Source organism: Molossus molossus, unplaced genomic scaffold (assembly GCF_014108415.1).
Source record: "Molossus molossus isolate mMolMol1 unplaced genomic scaffold, mMolMol1.p scaffold_m16_p_15, whole genome shotgun sequence".
NCBI classification, from domain to species: Eukaryota; Metazoa; Chordata; class Mammalia; order Chiroptera; family Molossidae; genus Molossus; species Molossus molossus.
This window is the reverse complement of record NW_023425350.1, coordinates 24056638-24074520: the sequence shown is the minus strand read 5'-3', so window position 1 is coordinate 24074520 and position 17883 is coordinate 24056638. Positions and strand designations below refer to the sequence as shown.

Genomic DNA, 17883 nt, shown 5'->3' with positions numbered 1-17883 from the left:
ATTTGTGGTAGCTTGTAGACATTTTTCAGTGTACCTTTCCAGTTCTTTCCAGTGTTACAGGGTTTTGACCACAGCTCTCCCACTGACTCACTCTGCAAAGGTTGGCAACCATTTTCTTTTTCTTCATTTACACTATGAACACACCACTTACTGTGTTCCAGGCCCCTTTCTGAGCCCTTTACATGTATTAACATCTTTGACTCTAACCTCACCCTTAAGAGGTGATTAGCTGTATTTTATAAATGAAGACTCTTGGGTACATATAGGTAATGTAACTTGCCCAAGTCTGAGAACTAGTAAGTGGCAGATGTTGGATTCAAATCCAGCTTGTTTATCTTTAAAGTCTATGCTTTTAATAACTGTCCTAAACTGCTTCATATATATTATAATATAGCCAATAATTTAGGAATCTGAAGGTAAAATAGTAATGAACTTTGCAGAAATTAAATATCATATAAAGTGTTAATATTAAAATAAGTCATTGATTTGTTTCCAGTTCAGCCATGCCCGAGAATTTTTATATGCTCTGGTTCAGTGTCTGTATATCATTGAATAATTAATAAAATAATAATCATGTCGTATTTAATATATCTAAAATAAAGGACCTTTTCTCTATTTGAGTTTTTTTGGTTACTTTAAATAACTTAGGCTAAAAGGCACAATACAATAGTAAAAAAAGAAATATCATTATCGTATGTTAAAAACAACATTAAAATATTTAATACACTTTTTTTTTTAAATCCTCACCTGAGGACATTTTTGCATTTATCTTCAGATAGAGTGGGAGGGAGAGAATGGGGAAGAGAGAGAGAGAAACATCGAAGTGAGAGAGACACATCATCGACTGGTTGACACCCACATGACCCCAACCAGGGCCGGAGACAAACCGAGGTACGTGCCCTTAGCAGGAACCGAACCTGGGACTCCTGGTCCTTGGGCCAATGCTCTAACCACTGAGCAAACTGGCCAGGGCTTAATACACATTTTTTTAATAGGAAATAGAAACTTAATTATTTTATTTCTCTTGAACATGTTGCTGCTCTTTGTGGGCAATCATTGTAATTTTCTTAAAAAATATTTCTCTTAATCTGATCTAAAGTTTTGTTTTTTAGGATCTTTCAATGCACTTCTTAGAGAACTCGTGGCAGAATTCACTTTGACTGAAAATTCAGCCAATACAACTACTTCACTCCTCAGATCCCTCTGTCACTATGATGATAGTGTTCTTCTTGGTTCCTGGCTTCAAGAAACTGATCATAAGTCAATTGAAGACCAGGTAGTAAACCATACAGGGAATTGAAATACTTAATTGAAAACAGTGGTACTATTACACATTGTCATTTAAAAAGAGAGTATTGTAGACTAAGGATTCATTTTCATTGAGCTTTCTTAGACATTTAAAGATGGCTTCCTGATGGTGGATAAATAGTGAAAACAAGTAAACAGCAATAGTTAGAATTTGGCACATGCTCTTTATTCAATATTTTTAGTATATAAATACCCTGTGGTGTCTGTGGCCAAGACCAATTTTACCCAGCTTTTTGGTTATTGGTGTTTTGTTTTGTTTTAGTTTGTTTCCTGACAAGTGGGAGAGGAATGGGTTGAGCATTTAGAACCATTTTGGCCCCTGACTATATTACCTCTTACACATTACCTTTCAAAAAGAGTTACTACAGCCTCTTTCAAAGAAATTTTTGTGGGTTTAAGTTTTTCCCGCTATACTTTGCTTTATACATGTTAAGGTGGGTAACATAAAAATGGTTTTTTGGCCCTGGCTGGTTTGGCTCAGCGGTTAGAGCATTGGCCCGAGGACCAGTGAGTTGCGGGTTTGATTCCGGTCAAGGGCACGCACCTCGGTTGCAGTTCATCCCTGGCTGTGATTGGGGTCGTGTGGTGAGGCAGCCACTCGATGTGTCCCTTTCACGTCGATGTTTCTCTCTCTCTCTCTTTCTCATCCTCTCCCTCCGACTCTATCTGAACAAAAAATGGAAAAAAGTCCTTGGGTGAGGATAAAAAAAAAATGGTGTTTTGTTTTGTTTTGGTTTTTTGTTAATCTTCACCCAAGAATATTTTTTCATTGGTATTTAGACAGAGGAAGGGAGGGAGAGAGAGACACACACATCTATTGGTTGCCTCCCAGGGCTAAGGATTGAACCTGTAACCCAGGTACATCCCCTTGACCATGAATCAAACCCATGACCCTGTCTGAGGGCTAGTGCTCTAACCGCTGAGCCAAACTGGTCAGGGCACATAAAAATGTTATAGAACGAACAGTCTTTTTCTTAAAATTATATAACGTGTTACTGATGCCTTTTATAAGTGGCCAAATTACATTTTTACCTATTTTAAAAATTTCAGATTCAATCTTTCTGTTCTTTTTTGTTTTGTTATGTTTTCTTCCTCCTCACCATTCTACATGCCCAGTTCTTAGTAAGTGAATTTCCTAAAGTAGATTTTGATGTCATTCTTTTGCAGCTCCAGCCAAACAGTGCATCTGGAAGTGGGGCTCTGGAGCATGATCCATCCTCCATTTATTTACGAATACCTGCTGGAGAAGCTGTGCCTGGTCCTCTCCCTCTTGGAGTTTCAGTTATTGATGCTTCTGTGGCTCTTTTTGGTGTAGTGTTTCCTCATGTTTCTTATAAACACCGGTTAGTATAAAGTTAGGCCGTTTTAGTTAAATATAAATTATAACCAAACAGTAGATTTTCCCTTCCCAGTTAACTCTGCAATAAGGTGTATTAACACTTAAACAATAGGCTTCTCCATTTAATAACGTAAGGGACACATACATGATAAAAAAAATTGCATACAAAAAAATTCCACATAATTTGAAACTGATTTTAAGATTTGGCCCTGTGTACTAACATCTGGTATCCATTATAATAGTTGGAGCATTGGCCTGCGGACCAGAGAGTTCTGGGTTTGGTTCCCACTAGGGGCATGTACCAAAAAAAAAAAAAGAAATATTGATGAGAGAGAAACATCTATCAGCTACCTCCTGCAGCCTCCTGCTGGGGATCAAGTCCAAAACTGGGCATGTGCTCTGACCAGGAATCGAACTAGGACCTCTCAGCCCACAGGATGACACTCAGTCCACTAAGTTACACCAGCTGGGATCTTTTTTTTTTTTTTATTGCTTACCACATGACCCTGACCAGGGCGGAGAATCAAACCTGCAACCATGGCATGTGCCCTTGATCGGGAATTGAACCTGTGAGTCTTGGTCCAAGGGCCGACACTCTAACCGCTAAGCCAAACAGGCCAGGGCCAGCAATATCTTAATGTCTTATAGCCAGTCACTTTTGTGGAACAAGGAGATACATAAATAAATAAATTGTATTAAATTGTAATAAGTAACATAAACGTTCAGTGATTGAGGAATAAATTATGGCAAGTTAACAGGCTGGAATAATTTTTGTTGTTGTTAATCCTCACCTGGCGATATTTTTCCATTGATTTTTTTTAGGGAGGAAGAGAGAAACATTGATGTGAGAAAGACACATCTATTGGTTGCCTCCGACACGACACCAACAGGAGCCAGGGATCGAACCTGCAACCCAGGTATGTGACCTTGACTGGGAATCAAACCCAAAACCCTTACATCCTCAGGCTAATGCTGTCACCACTGAGCCAAACTGGCCAGGCTGGAATACTTTTTTACAGAGAGAATGTTTTGATATCAGAAAACACTCATTATACAATGTTAAATGAATAATTAAAATAAAGCTCAAGAAGTAATCTTAGTTTGGTATTTTAAAATACATAAAAATGTACATGTGTATACAAGTACATACATGTATACATAAGAAAAAAGACCTAAAAGAAAATGAATGTACTTGAGAGTAACTGTGGTTATTTCTGGGTAATAACTTTTTATTAATAGTTATCTGGAAACAGCCCAAATGTCCATCAGTAGATGAATGGATAAAAAAGCTGTGGTACATATACACAATGGAGTACTATGAAGCTGTAAGAAAGAAAGATCTCTTATCCTTTGAGACGACATGGAGGGACCTGGAAAGTATTATCCTAAGAGAAACAAGCCAAGCAGAGAAAGACAAGTATCATATGATCTCACTTATTTGCGGAATATAATGAACATAACAGTCTGAAGAACAGGGTAGTCCCAGAGACGTGGAAGTAGGGTACAGACTGACAATCCCCAGAAGAGGGGGTGGGGGGGGATAAACCACAGAACTTACATGCATGTACGCATAACCAATGGACATGGACAAAGCTAGGGACAGGGCGGGGAGGGGGGGGTGTCAATGGGGGGGAAAAAGAGAAACATCTGTAACAAAAATAAATAGTTTTCAAATTCAATGAATATTTCATAAGGAAAAAAATAAGCTTTTTAAAAAACTTATGCATTTGAGTTATGCTTAACAGTAGTGTTGGAGATCATGTGTATCTTCTTATGTGTGTCCTTGAAGCAATGTGAGTAATACCCTATTTTTTCACCCGTAGGATCTGTGTCAGAGCAAGGTTAGAAGTAATCTCCAGTGGCTCTAACTGTAGTTACTGCTGGAGGCAGGAACTATGTGATTTTTGAAGGGTACTTTGACCTGAGACCCATGTCCTATTGTAAATTGAGCTTAAATCTTTATAGTGACCTTAGGGGGATTTTGGCCCTGGCTGGTTTGGCTCAGTTAGAGCGTCGGCCTGTGGTCCAGAGAGACCCGGGTTCATTTCCCGCTAAGGGCATGTACCTTGGTTGCAGTTTGTCCCCGGCCCTGGCTGGTCGTGTGGGTGGCAGCCACTCGATGTGTCCCTTTCACGTCGATGTTTCTCTCTCTCTTCCTCTCTCTCCCTCCCACTCTATCTGAACAAAAAGTGGAAAAACGTCCTCGGGTGAGGATTAAAAAACAAAACTCTCTCTCTAGAAGAATCAATGAAAAAGTATCCTTGATTGAGGATTAAGGATTAACAACAACAAAAAGAAGTTTTGTTAATTTGATCTTATTCTCCTATTATAGACTGCAGATGTTGGGTCACTTTGCTGAATGTGTTAAACAAGCCAAAGGTGTCCGCCAGCAGGCTGTGCAGCTTAATATTTTCACTGCTGTTCTTAGTGCACTAAAGGTATTTACTTTAAAACAATAAATATTCTGAACTAAGATTTTAATTAATGCCTTTAACAAGGCAGGCATATCTAGATTATTATGATGTTTAAATGTATCTCAATAACTGTTTTTATATTAGTTGACTCACTAGAAATTTTATATTAGGCTCATTGTAATTTAATAAATATTTTATATTTCAATAATGTTAATTTTTCAGTTTGACTCTTCAGACTTTACAAATGCTGGTAGTTCTTAAAGAATTTTCAACGATATCTGACTAACAAAATCTGATATTCTACTGAAGGTTAATGACATAAAACTTGAGTTAGATTTGTGGTTTAGACCATAATTTGGGAAAGGCTATGTTATATAGTTGAAAGAATTCTGCATTTAGACATTGTGTTGAGGTTTTGCTACTCACTTGGTTTATTCTTGTATAATAATTTCTTTAACTGTTTTTTGAACCTCAGTTTCTACATGTATAGAAATAACAGGTATTTGCTTGTCTCTCAGAGTTTGTGCACTGTACTATGCAGCCTGCTGCCTCTCATGATGTATTTGAAAACTTTTTATATTATTCAGCATTCATTGTAAGATATTACAATTTTAAAGTAAAACAACAAGAAGTACAAGTGTTTAAATAGGCATGAAGTAAATCATATTTTATAAACAGCAGGGGAAAGGGAGACAGGCATTGATAGAAATACAGATTTGTACCATTTACATAACTATTAGTATATGCCATTTTTAGAGACCATCAACTAATACTAACATCTGAGTTTTTAAAAACAGAAGTGGGGTGGTGGTCATGGTCTTCCTCAGTAATTGGAAAGATAGTGAACCAACTGTAATATTGCTGTACAGTATACATTTCTTTATATACATATACATATATATATACATATACATATACATATATATATATATATATATATATATATATATATATATGCTTACTAATGCCTCTGCTGTAGTAACATTTTTCCCAGGGACCATACCTTGGATTTTTGGTCTCAAGTGAATAAATTAAGTTTTAGGACAGTAGTTATAGTAGAACAGAGATGTTAACATTTAGAATGAAGAACAAACTATATCAACATTCAGTTACTGATTATTACCTCATTTAGCTTTTAAATATATTGAGTATACTCTTTTTTACATAATTATCTTCTCTGGAATTTTTGTATAAATTAATCAAAGTTTCATACTCATCAGGTCTTCCTTAAAGTTGTAATGAGAAATTTCAATCAGTTGAATAACAGTTGATTTAAGTATACAGTGTTCTTTATATATAAAAACAAATTTTAGGTATTAGGCTTTGGATAGAGACACTCCCAGGGATTGTTGATTTTAGAGCCAATGAACTATTACTATGTATGTATCATGTTCTGCATGTTTAGGAAAGCTATTACCATCAATTTAATAAGTATTGATTGTAGGCACATTATATGCATGTGAAAGATGACTGAAGAAAATAATGTGTGAAGATGTATGTTTACAATGTATGTAAACATATGTATGTTTACAATGATTATGGCACACTTTTTTCTTTTATTTAATGTGAACTATGACTTGTCTTTTCAAAAACAATCAACCATAGGGCCTGGCTGAAAACAAAAGTACTTTAGGACCTGAGGAAGTACGCAAATCTGCTCTGACCCTGGTTATGGGTGCTCTTGACAACCCAAACCCCATCTTACGATGTGCAGCAGGGGAAGCTCTTGGAAGAATGGCTCAGGTAGTTGGAGAAGCAACTTTTATTGCTAGAATGGCCCAATATAGCTTTGACAAGTAAGTGAGTCTCTTTACCAACAAATCAGTTTCTCTAATAAGCAAAGGTGTCTTTTAAGTAATCAGTAATTATTAACTGGACTGTTTTCTAAATGGTATTGCATGTGACAATATTTTGTTTTGTTTTGTTTTCATAATGGCCTTACTTTTTATTTCAATAATTGATTAAAGACTGGAATCTGGCTAGGTTGTAATATGTTAAGTACTTTCCGTTGAGGGCTTCCGTTTCAGCTCTTGAATCAATTGCTCATAGGGCATCTCTCAGTTATGTGTACTCTGCTCTAAAGAGGTGCTCTGAAATCCTTTTCTCTTACCTCAACCCCCCCATTATATTTTCTGTTAATTACTCACTTTTTAAAATGAGTCATTCTTTTGCTAACTGCTGCTAAGTTTATCATCTCTGAAATTATCCCTGAAACAGAGGATAAAATTAGCATTAGGTTTTAAGGATTTTTAAAATATTAATTAAAAAACGTGATCTGGCCCTGGCCGGTTTGGTTCAGCGGTTAGAGCGTCGGCCTGTGGTCCTGAGAGACCCGGGTTCGGTTCCCACTAAGGGCACGTACCTCGGTTGCAGTTTGTCCCCGGCCCTGGTCGGTTGTGCGGGTGGCAGCCACTCGATGTGTTCCTTTCACATCCATGTTTCTCTCTCTCTCTCTGTTCCTCTCTCTCCCTCCCACTCTACCTGAACAAAAAATGGAAAAATGTCCTCGGGTGATGATAAAAAAAAAAACGTGATCTGGCCAGTTTGGCTCAGCGGTTAGAGCGTCGGCCCGCGGACCAGAGAGTCCCGGGTTCGGTTCCTGCTAAAGCCTCGTACCTCGGTTGAGGTTTGTCCCTAGCCCCAGTTGGGATCATGTGGGTGGCGGCCACTCGATGTCTCTCTCTCACACCGATGTTTCTCTCTCTCTTCATTCCTCTTTCCCTCCCACTCTATCTGAAGATAAATGCAAGAATGTTCTTGGGTGAGGATAAAAAAAACAAAAACAAGTAAAAAACATGATCTCAGAGTTACAAATGAGTATGATTAAGATGATAACATGCAGTTATTAGTGAGTGTTGGTTGTTGATAAAGTGCTTAAGTAGAGAAGTTGAAAATCAAGAGTGGTCAAGAACCATTACTTGAGTTGTGTAATTTAATCATTCTTAACTATGACTGTATTTTGAGTACTAGTTATAATAAACTACATCATAATTATTAACAAGTAAAGGAGGTGGGAAGCAGTGGTTGTGAGCAGTAGTTCAGAGAAGTTGTGGTTCCTCTTTACGATATCTGTTCAGTGAAATGTATCACTTTAACCAACCTTTTTATTTATTTATTTATTTATTTATTTATTAATCCTCACCGAAGGAAACTTTTATGTTTATCTTCAGATAGAGTGGGAAAGAGGGAGAGAGAGAGAGAGAAACATCGATTGGTTGCCTCCCACATGACCCCAACCAGGGCCAGTGACGAACTGCAACTAAGGTACGTGCCCTTGACCGGAATTGAACCCGTGACTCATTGGTCGTCAGGCCAACGCTCTAACCGCTGAGCCATACTGGCCAGGGCTTTAACCAACCTTTTATTTATTTATATATTTATTTATTTTTATCTTTATTGTTGACTGTATTACAGATGTTCCTCATTTTTTCCCCCATTGACCCCCTCCTCCCCACTCCCGCTCCCCTCCTGTCTTTCCCCACACCATTCTCTGTGTCCATTGGTTACACATATATACATATAAATTCTTTGGTTTATTTCTTCCCACCCTCCAATCCCCCTTCCCTTTGGGTTTGTCAGTCTAGCAACCAATTTGTACTTCTTTTTTTTTTTTTTTATCCTCACCCGAGGACATTTTTCCATTTTTTGTTCAGATAGAGCGGGAGGGAGAGAGAGAGAGAGAAACATCGACGTGAAAGGGACATGTCAAGTGGTTGCCACCTGCACGACCCAACCAGGGCCGGGGACAAACTGCAACCGAGGTACGCGCCCTTAGCGGGAACTGAACCTGGGTCTCTCTGTACCGCAGGTCGACGCTCCAACCGCTGAGCCAAACCGGCCAGGGCCCAAGTTGTACTTCTTAAACCCTTCACCTTTTTCACCCATTCCCTCAACCCCCCTCCCATCTGGCAACCAACAAAATGTTCTCTATATCTATGATAATGTTTCTGTTCTGCTTGTTCATTTTGTTTGTAGATTCAATTGTTGATAGATATGTATTCATTGCCATTTTGTTTGTTCATATTTTTATATCATTTCTTCAAAAAGACCCTTCAACATTTCATATAATAACGGTTTGGTGGTGATGAACTCCTTTAATTTTTTCTTGTCTGGGAAACTCTTATATAAGCCATTGATTCTAAATGACAGCTTTGCAGGATCGAGTAATCTTGGTTGTAGGTTCTTGCTTTTCATCACTCTGAATATTTCTTGCCACTCCCTTCTGGCCTGCAAAGTTTCTTTTGAGAAATCAGCTGACAGCCTTATGGGAATTCCCTTGTAGGTAACTAGCTGCCTTTCTCTTGCTGCTTTTAAGATTCTCTCTTTGTCTTGAACCTTTTGCACTTTGATGATGATGTGTTTTGGTGTGTGTCTCTTGGGGTTCATCTTGTTTGGGACTCTCTGTGCTTGCTGGACTTATGTGTCTGTTTCCTTCACCAAGTTAGGAAAGTTTTCTGCCATTATTGTTTCAAACAGGTTTTCGATATCTTGTTCTCTCTCTTCTCTTTCTGGCACCCCCAAGATGCGAATGTTGGCACGCTTGAAGTTGTCCCAGAGGCTCCTTACACTATCCTCATTTTTTTTGGATTCCTTTTTCTTTTTGCTGTTCTGATTGGGTGTTTTTTGCTTCCTTATATTCCAAATCGATGGTTTGCTTCTTGGCTTTACCTACTCTACTATTGAATCTGTGAAAATTATTCTTTATTTCAGTTAGTGCCTCCTTCATTTCTGACTGGTCCTTTTTTATGCTCTTGAGGCCCTCACTAAGTTCACTGAGGTTCTCACTAGGTTCATTGAGCATCCTTATAAGCAGTATTTAGAATTCAGCATCTGTTAGGTTGCTTATCTCCATTTTGCTTAATTCTTTTTTTTTTTTTTTATTTTTTTTTTATCCTCACCCGAGGACATTTTTCCATTTTTTGTTTAGGTAGAGTGGGAGGGAAAGAGAGGAACAGAGAGAGAGAGAGAAACATCGATGTGAAAGGAACACATCGAGTGGCTGCCACCCGCACAACCGACCAGGGCCGGGGACAAACTGCAATCGAGGTACGTGCCCTTAGCGGGAACCGAACCCGGGTCTCTCAGGACCACAGGCCGACGCTCTAACCGCTGAGCCAAACCGGCCAGGGCCATTTTGCTTAATTCTTTTCCTGGGGTTTTTTTCTGTTCTTTCTTTTGGGACCTGTTTCTTTGTCTCCTCATTTGGCTGTCTCCCTGTGTTTGTTTCTGTGTATTACTTAATGAGAGGTATGGGGCTCGCTGAGACCAGATGCTTCTTGTTTGAAAGAATATAGGAAAACCTGAAGCAGGATCCAAGACAGGCCAATCCTATGGTTAAGCAACTGGCAACAGCTGGGTGGGCCTGAAAGGGCGGGGCAACCAGTGTGAGCCAGGTTGCTGGAGTCCCAGATATGGCAGCTGTCTGCCGCCCCAGGGAAGGGCTCACCAAATGAACAAAGGCCTCTGACAGCATGTCTGTCGAGGAGAAAGCCCCCTCTCCAACCCTCACTCCAGTGCCAAACAGCTCAGTTCTACCCTGTATGTCTATGGCGCCCCTCGAGCTGCCTCCCCTCCAAGCTTAGAGGGAGAGCGTCCAATAAATCCGTGTGCAGGCCCTTTAAGAGGAGCTGCCTGGGGCTCCAGTTGCCTCAACCTCCCTGAGCCTCAGTTCCCGCTGTTTTTTCCAGCCAGAAGTTATGGGGACTCTCTTCCTGGCACTGGAACCCTGAGCGGGGTGCCTGATGTGGGGTGGGGACCCCTCAGTTCTTAGGGAGGACCTTCCCAGCTGAGGTGTCCTGTTTTTTTTCGCCACATGTGGGTGTGGGACCTCCGCCCCTCCTACCAGTCTCGATGTGGCTGCTGCTTTAATTCCATAGTTGTAGGACTGCCATTCAGCTTGATTTCAGGCGGCTTTGAATGATGGTTGTTTGTTGTTTAGTTGTAACTTTGATTTGGTTGTGGGTGGACGCGATACCACGTTTACCTACGCCGCCATCTTGACCGGAAGTTCCTAACCAACCTTTTTAAATTGAATAACTCTTGTTGGGAGTGGAGAAGGAAGGAATCATGATTGTAGTCTTTTCTGATTTCCAGAATAAATCCCATTTATTGTGTGGTTTATAAGCTTGTTATTGCCTTATGGAGATAGAAAACCAGTCCTTGAAGCATACTTTTTTTTACCCAGGTTGAAATCTGCTCGAGATGTTGTATCCAGAACTGGGCATTCATTGGCTCTGGGCTGTTTGCATCGTTATGTTGGTGGTATAGGCTCAGGACAACATCTGAAGACCAGCGTCAGCATTTTATTGGCTCTAGCACAAGATGGAACGTCCTCCGAAGTCCAGGTGTAGTATTAATTCCTTTATTACAAAATGTTTAAATAATATTTTTAGGAAAATTATTTGCCGTATAAAGTACTAATCCTTCTGATAGGTTGGTAGGAAAAATGTGTTAGGGTTTGTCTTTGTCATTTTATTTTATGAGTCTTATTTGTAATAGCATGTAACAGGATCTTATTTTTTAACCTAATCTTAAAACTGTCCTATTTTGGGAACTTAACCTGTTCCACATACATTTCTTGAGACATATTTTATATTTATTATTTATTATCCTGTGTACTTGTTTCCTCTTTTTTACACTTTTTTACATAAGTTAATTTGATCAATTAAATAAAAACAAACCCCAGCCTTCCCTCTCTCCCCTCTTCTTATATCCCAACCCAGGTCCAGGGTTCAATGGTTGAATGTTCAAGTGTACTCTGAATTTTTTGTTTGTTTCTCCTTAAATACAAATAGAAATAACTACATTGAGAGTAAAGACATTCCTATATATAAAAATATACTACATTCTTGATTTACCACTTCACATTGAAGTACCTAAGAATATTAAGCATCTATGAATGCATCAGCATCCAGCTCACCAGCCTCATATCGAGACTTACAAGTTTAATTTCCATTAGTACTCATTATTAGTTTGTTTAGTTGATGAATGAGTTTCTTCAGGACTAGATAAAAGACACTAAATCCACCAGAGGCTTCTAGTCTACAGGTGTAGTTTGCTTTTGACTTCTTGGTAAGGTTTCCATCTTTGTAAAGCACAAAATTCTCAAAAGCATTAAAAATAAAAATCAAGTAACCTTGTTCCTTAAAAGGTGCTACACTGCTTTTTAACTTGTATTTTATACTAGCTTGTAAGAAAAATTATTTTATGTCAAAAGTAGATGCTAGTGCCCTGGCTGAGTGGCTCAGTTGGTTGGAGCATCATCCCATACACAAAAAGGTTGTGGGTTCAATTCCCAGTCAGGGCATACACCTAGGTTGCAGGTTTGATCCCTGGTCAGGGTGCATACGGGAGACAACTGGTGTATGTTCCTCTCTCACATCGATGTTTTCTCTCTCTCTCACTCTCTAGCTCTCTCCCCACCCCATTCATCTCTCTTTAAAATCAATAAAAACATATCCTTGGTTGAGGATTTTTTTTAAAAAGGGTAGGTGCTAGTTTTCTTTATTCTTTTATCTTCACCATTTTCTCAGCCCTCTTTTGCTTTAATTTCTTAAAACCAAGCTCCTTGGAAAACAATATGGAGTTTCCTCAAAAAATTAAAAATTGAACTGCCATTGGTCCCAGTGATCCCTCTTCTAGGACTATACCCTAAGAAGCCTAAAACACCAATCAGAAAGAATATATGCACCCACATGTTCATAGCAGCACTATTTACAATAGCTAAGATCTGGAAACAGCCCAAGTGTCCATCTGTAGACAGGTGGATAAAAAGCTGTGGTACATTTACACAATGGAATACTATGCAGCTATAAGAAAGAAAGATCTCTTACCCTTTGAGATGACATGGAGTGAGCTGGAGATTATTATGCTGAGTGAAATAAGCCAATCAGAGAAAGACAAATATCACATGATCTCACTTATTTGTGGAATATAATGAACAAAATAAGATGATGAACAAAATAGACCCAGAGATGTGAATGTAGGGAATAGACTGACAAACCTCAGAGGGAGGGTTTGGGAGGATGGGAAGAGATAAACCAAAGAACTTACAATTTGTAATATTGCATAAATGTTATAATGTACACAATGTGTTTATATGCTCTTCTACTCATATATTTTAGAGATAAATACATGTATATGTAGAAAAAATAAATAAAACAACCTCCTCTAAGTGACTGCCCTACATGGTTTTATATGATAGGACATTTTACTATAATTTGGATCAGTTACATTCCCTCAAAGCTGATATTTTAGTTTATATCTCACAGTATAGTACAATACTTATTCTTAGTGTTCCTTGCTGTTTTGAGAATCCTAACTCAAAAAATCATACTTCACAGTTGCATTATTGTCTACCTGTATTTTACTATAATTACTGGAAACTTATTGTTTTAATATTTTCTTTTTTTTAATCTTCAACTCCTATCTTGAGATCTTTGTTCTTAGGATAATTTCCTGTAGCAATAATTATTTAAAGAAGGGTCTTGAATGGTACGCTTTGGAATCCTTGCAATCTAAAAAGTTGCTTTTTTTGTCTTCACGTTTGTATGGTATTTTAGTTGGTTATACTGTTCCTGGCATACAGTCCTTTTCTTTCTGAATTAATGGGTGCTTGTGGACATAACTATCTTTTCCCCCCATCTTTTTATTACTTTGCCAAAAAAAAAAAAATACCTGGAATATATTTTTATGTCTGTAACCTTATGTTTTGGTTTGGCATTATGTAAGAATTTTTCTCTCTGTTCTTGAAGCTTCAAAATGTCATCAAATTCTGCGTAAGTTTATCTTTTTCTTTTATTGGAACTCCTATTATTCATATATTATGTCTATTGTCGTTTCCTCTTTTTTTTTGGAATTTTTTACTCTGTTATATGATATTCCCTCCATTTTATCTTCAAGATACTGATTTTGGATTTTAGCAATATCTATTCTTTCTTTGATTTTTCAGTTTTCTACTGATTTTTTTTTTTAATCCTCACCCAAGGATATAGTTCCATTGATTTTCAGATAGAGTGGGAGGGAGAGAGGAAGACAGAGAGAGAGAGAAAGAGAGAGAGAAACATCATGTGAGAGAGACACATTGATTGGTTGCCTCCTACAGGACCCCAACCAGAGCCGGGGATGGAACCGCTGCCAAAGTATATGCCCTTGACTGGAATCGAACTCGAGACTGGTCCACAGGCTGATGCTCTAATCACTGAGCCTAACTGACCAGGGCTCTACTGAATTTTTTTTTTTAAATGTTTAACCTTTTTTTTTATCCTCACCCGAGGACATTTTTCCTTTTTTTTTTTTTTGTTCAGATAGAGTGGGAGGGAGAGAGAGAAACATTGACGTGAAAGGGACACATCGAGTGGCTGCCACCCGCATGACCAACCAGTGCCGGGGACAAACTGCAACTGAGGTACGTGCCCTTAACGGGAACGGAACCCAGGTCTCTCTGGACCGCAGGCCGACGCTCTAACCGCTGAGCAACTGGCCAGGGCTCTACTGAATTTTTAATATGAATTCTAGATGGTTTTTTTTTAAACATTTCTAGAATCTCCTTTATGCTTTAATTATATTGTCTTTAAAATCCTGATTATGATTTTATTAAAGTCCTGTTTTGTTTCTTCCATTACTTTTTTTTCTCTAGAATATGTGCTCTGGTCTTACTCCATCAAAGTACTGTATTCCTATTACTTTTTGCTAACTCTGTCAGTAGGTATGGTTTCGGTGCATAACTTGTCCAAGTCAGGTTGCCGTGTTCTCTAGGATTGGAGTAGATTGACAGGCAGTAGAAGTTAAGGTATGGATTTTTTTCTACTATGTGGGCAAGTTGGGAAACCTCTCTGTTGAGACCTCTCTGTCCTCAGCTCATTGGTCCAGTTCTTTTTTAGAGCTGCCAACAGTAGAAATAAAAGATAAGTTCTATTGCATTTTCTCAGGCCTGTGCTGATAATCGTATATTGTTCTGGGGTTAGTTTTGTAAATACTATTACCCAGTTAGATTGCTTTGTACTTAGTAAACATAAATAGGGGTCTGAACTGATTCCATGCACATGAAGAGCTGTTGTATGTGTGTGATGGCTCTAGAAATATATCTGAGTACAGAACACTGTCATGATCATTGTTTTATTTCAGGCAAGTTTCTTAGCAAAAGTTCAACAATACAGACAATAAAGATATTGTCTGTAAGCATCTACTGAATCAAGTACTTGTTACATAAGTCATTGTCTTTGGAAGTATAAAATACATATACATTATAGTAGAAGAAAATAAATACATCGTTGAAATTTGATTTCTGACGCTCAAAGCCACATTGCAGAGAAACTTTAAACATAGCATTTGTTTATCAGTTGCTTTGATTACTGGTGATAGGTATCTTATGTGCTACCTTTTATTTCTTTTTTTTTTTTTAATCCTCATCCGAGGACATTTTTCCATTTTTTGTACAGACAGAGTGGAAGGGAGAGAGAGGAAGAGAGAGAGAGGGAAACATCGATGTGAAAGGGACACATCGAGTGGCTGCCTCCCGCACGACCGACCAGGGCCGGGGACAAACTGCAACCGAGGTACATGCCCTTAGCGGGAACCAAACCTGTGCCTCTCCGGACCGCAGGCGGATGCTCTAACCGCTGAGCCAAACCGGCCAGGGCTACCTTTTATTTCTTAAGGAATATATTTTTAAGTAGTTCTAGATCATTGATTAAAAACTAAGGTAATAGTATTTGGTAAAATTTAACTTAAAATTAATTCAGTATACTCTAGCTCTTACAACTAAAATAAAATTGTATTTTATTCCAGACTTGGTCTCTTCATTCACTAGCTTTGATAGTGGATTCTAGTGGCCCAATGTATCGTGGATATGTGGAACCGACTTTATCTCTAGTTCTTACCTTGCTGCTGACAGTTCCACCCTCACATATGGAAGTTCATCAGTGTTTGGGTAGATGCCTGGGTGCTATAATCACTACTGTTGGCCCTGAGCTACAAGGTAAGTTCATCTTAAATTAGAGGAACTAGACAGATAAGTACTCTCTTTCAGTTTCCTGCATGTCATCACCATGTTGCGTAAAGAAATTTTGTAATAATAACAATGATTACTATGTACTGAATACTTGCAGTTTAGGAAGGCCAGGAACTCTGCATTTTTACATGTGTTATTTTATTTAATCCCTACAACAAACCTATGACTCTCGGTGTAGTTTGAAGTTTGAACAGAGAAAGCATTTTTTTTTTTTTTCCCTCACCCGAGGACATTTTTCCATTTTTTGTTCAGATAGAGCAGGAAGGAGAGAGAGGAAGTGAGAGAGAGAGAAACATCAACGTGAAAGAGATACATCGAGTGGCTGCCACCCGCATGACCCAACCAGGACCGGGGACAAACTGCAACCGAGGTACATGCCCTTAGCAGGAACCGAACCCGGGCCTCTCTGGACCGCAGGCCAATGCTCTGACCACTGAGCCAAACTGGCCAGGGCGAGAAAGCATTTCTAAATGAAATTTTACTTGGAATCCCCTGAAGATAAAGGTAAAAGTGGAATTTCTTTGGCCTGGAGACCCATTCACTTGGCGTTGTGGACTTTTGTTTCGCTACTTTTTTGAACTCTAAGGTTCAGGAACATAATTTTTAAAAACCACTGCCTTAAGGTAGATAATATTATCTAATTTTTCCCTGAGGAAGCAAGCTTAAAAAAGATGAGTAACTTGCTGATAGTTACTAAACTAAAATGTAGCAGATTTATGATTCTAAGGTCTATGTTTTTACTATTCAATTCCACTGAAATAATTCCACTAACGGTTAAATTAAACACTAAAGTTAGCAAATTACTGTGAATTTAAGCTACTTTCAGAGTTTATTTCAGCTTTTTTTTTAATCCTCACCTGAGGATATTTCTCCATTTATCTTCAGATAGAGTGGGGTGGAGGGGTGGAGAGAGAAAGAAACATCTCTGTGAAAGAGACACATGAATTGGTTGCCTCCCACATGACCCTGACCAGGGCCAGGACTGAACCACAAACGAGGTACGTGCCCTTGACTAGAATTGAACCTGAGATTCTTTGGTCCTCGGGCCGATGCTCTTAACTGCCAAACCTATTTCAGCATTTATTAAATGCTTTTAATGGGTCAAGCTTTTCATAAACATCTCATTTAATTTTGACAACAGTCCTGTGATAGAGATATCTCTCCGTTTTACAGATGAAACACTGAGGCTGAGAGAGATTAAAAGCTTTCCAAGTATAGCCAGTAAGTGGTTGGAGTCAGAGAAGAAGCCCAGATCAATTTCCTCTGCTTGCATTCTTAACTACTATAGACCAATATATATATGTATTTTTTTAAAAATCCTCACCTGAGGTTATTTTTTCACTTTTGTTCAGATAGAGGGATAGAGAGAGAGGGGAACATGGATGTGAGAGAGACACATTGACTAGTTGCCTCCCACACGACCCTGATCAGGGCCAAGGATGAACCGCAACCAGGGTACGAGCCCTTGACGGGAATTGAACCCTTGACTCATTGGTCCACAGACCGACACTCTAACCACTGAGAAAAACCGTCCAGGGCTGGAGCAATATTTTTAAAAAGAAATAAGTGGAAACAAAAGATATTAAGGAAAAATGCTAGGAATTGAAAAAAAAACATTGTGATTTAGACATGATTCTTTCTTAGATTCAGTGTCCTCTTTGAGGAAGTTGATAGTTGATTCTTCAGTGAATATCAGAAGGCTATGGAGAGAATAAATATGTGCCTTTGATTAAATATATGTGGTTACCAAGTGCTTTCTGACTTGATGATGAGGCAGTGCATATTTCAAATTATAATGAATTTTGTGTTTT

General features: G+C 38.6%; 1 protein-coding gene across 3 annotated transcripts in view; it reads left to right on the top strand.

The window, feature by feature from the left end:
- HEATR5B (HEAT repeat containing 5B) overlaps positions 1 to 17883 on the top strand; it is an 84923-nt gene that overhangs the window by 22306 nt on the left and 44734 nt on the right. For all 3 annotated transcript variants that reach the window (XM_036262277.1, XM_036262279.1, XM_036262278.1), the window contains 6 exons: positions 1113 to 1276; positions 2476 to 2651; positions 4980 to 5085; positions 6667 to 6857; positions 11246 to 11405; positions 15850 to 16039. In XM_036262277.1, the coding sequence (XP_036118170.1) occupies positions 1113 to 1276; positions 2476 to 2651; positions 4980 to 5085; positions 6667 to 6857; positions 11246 to 11405; positions 15850 to 16039 (987 nt within the window). The remainder of the gene's footprint in view (positions 1 to 1112; positions 1277 to 2475; positions 2652 to 4979; positions 5086 to 6666; positions 6858 to 11245; positions 11406 to 15849; positions 16040 to 17883) is intronic.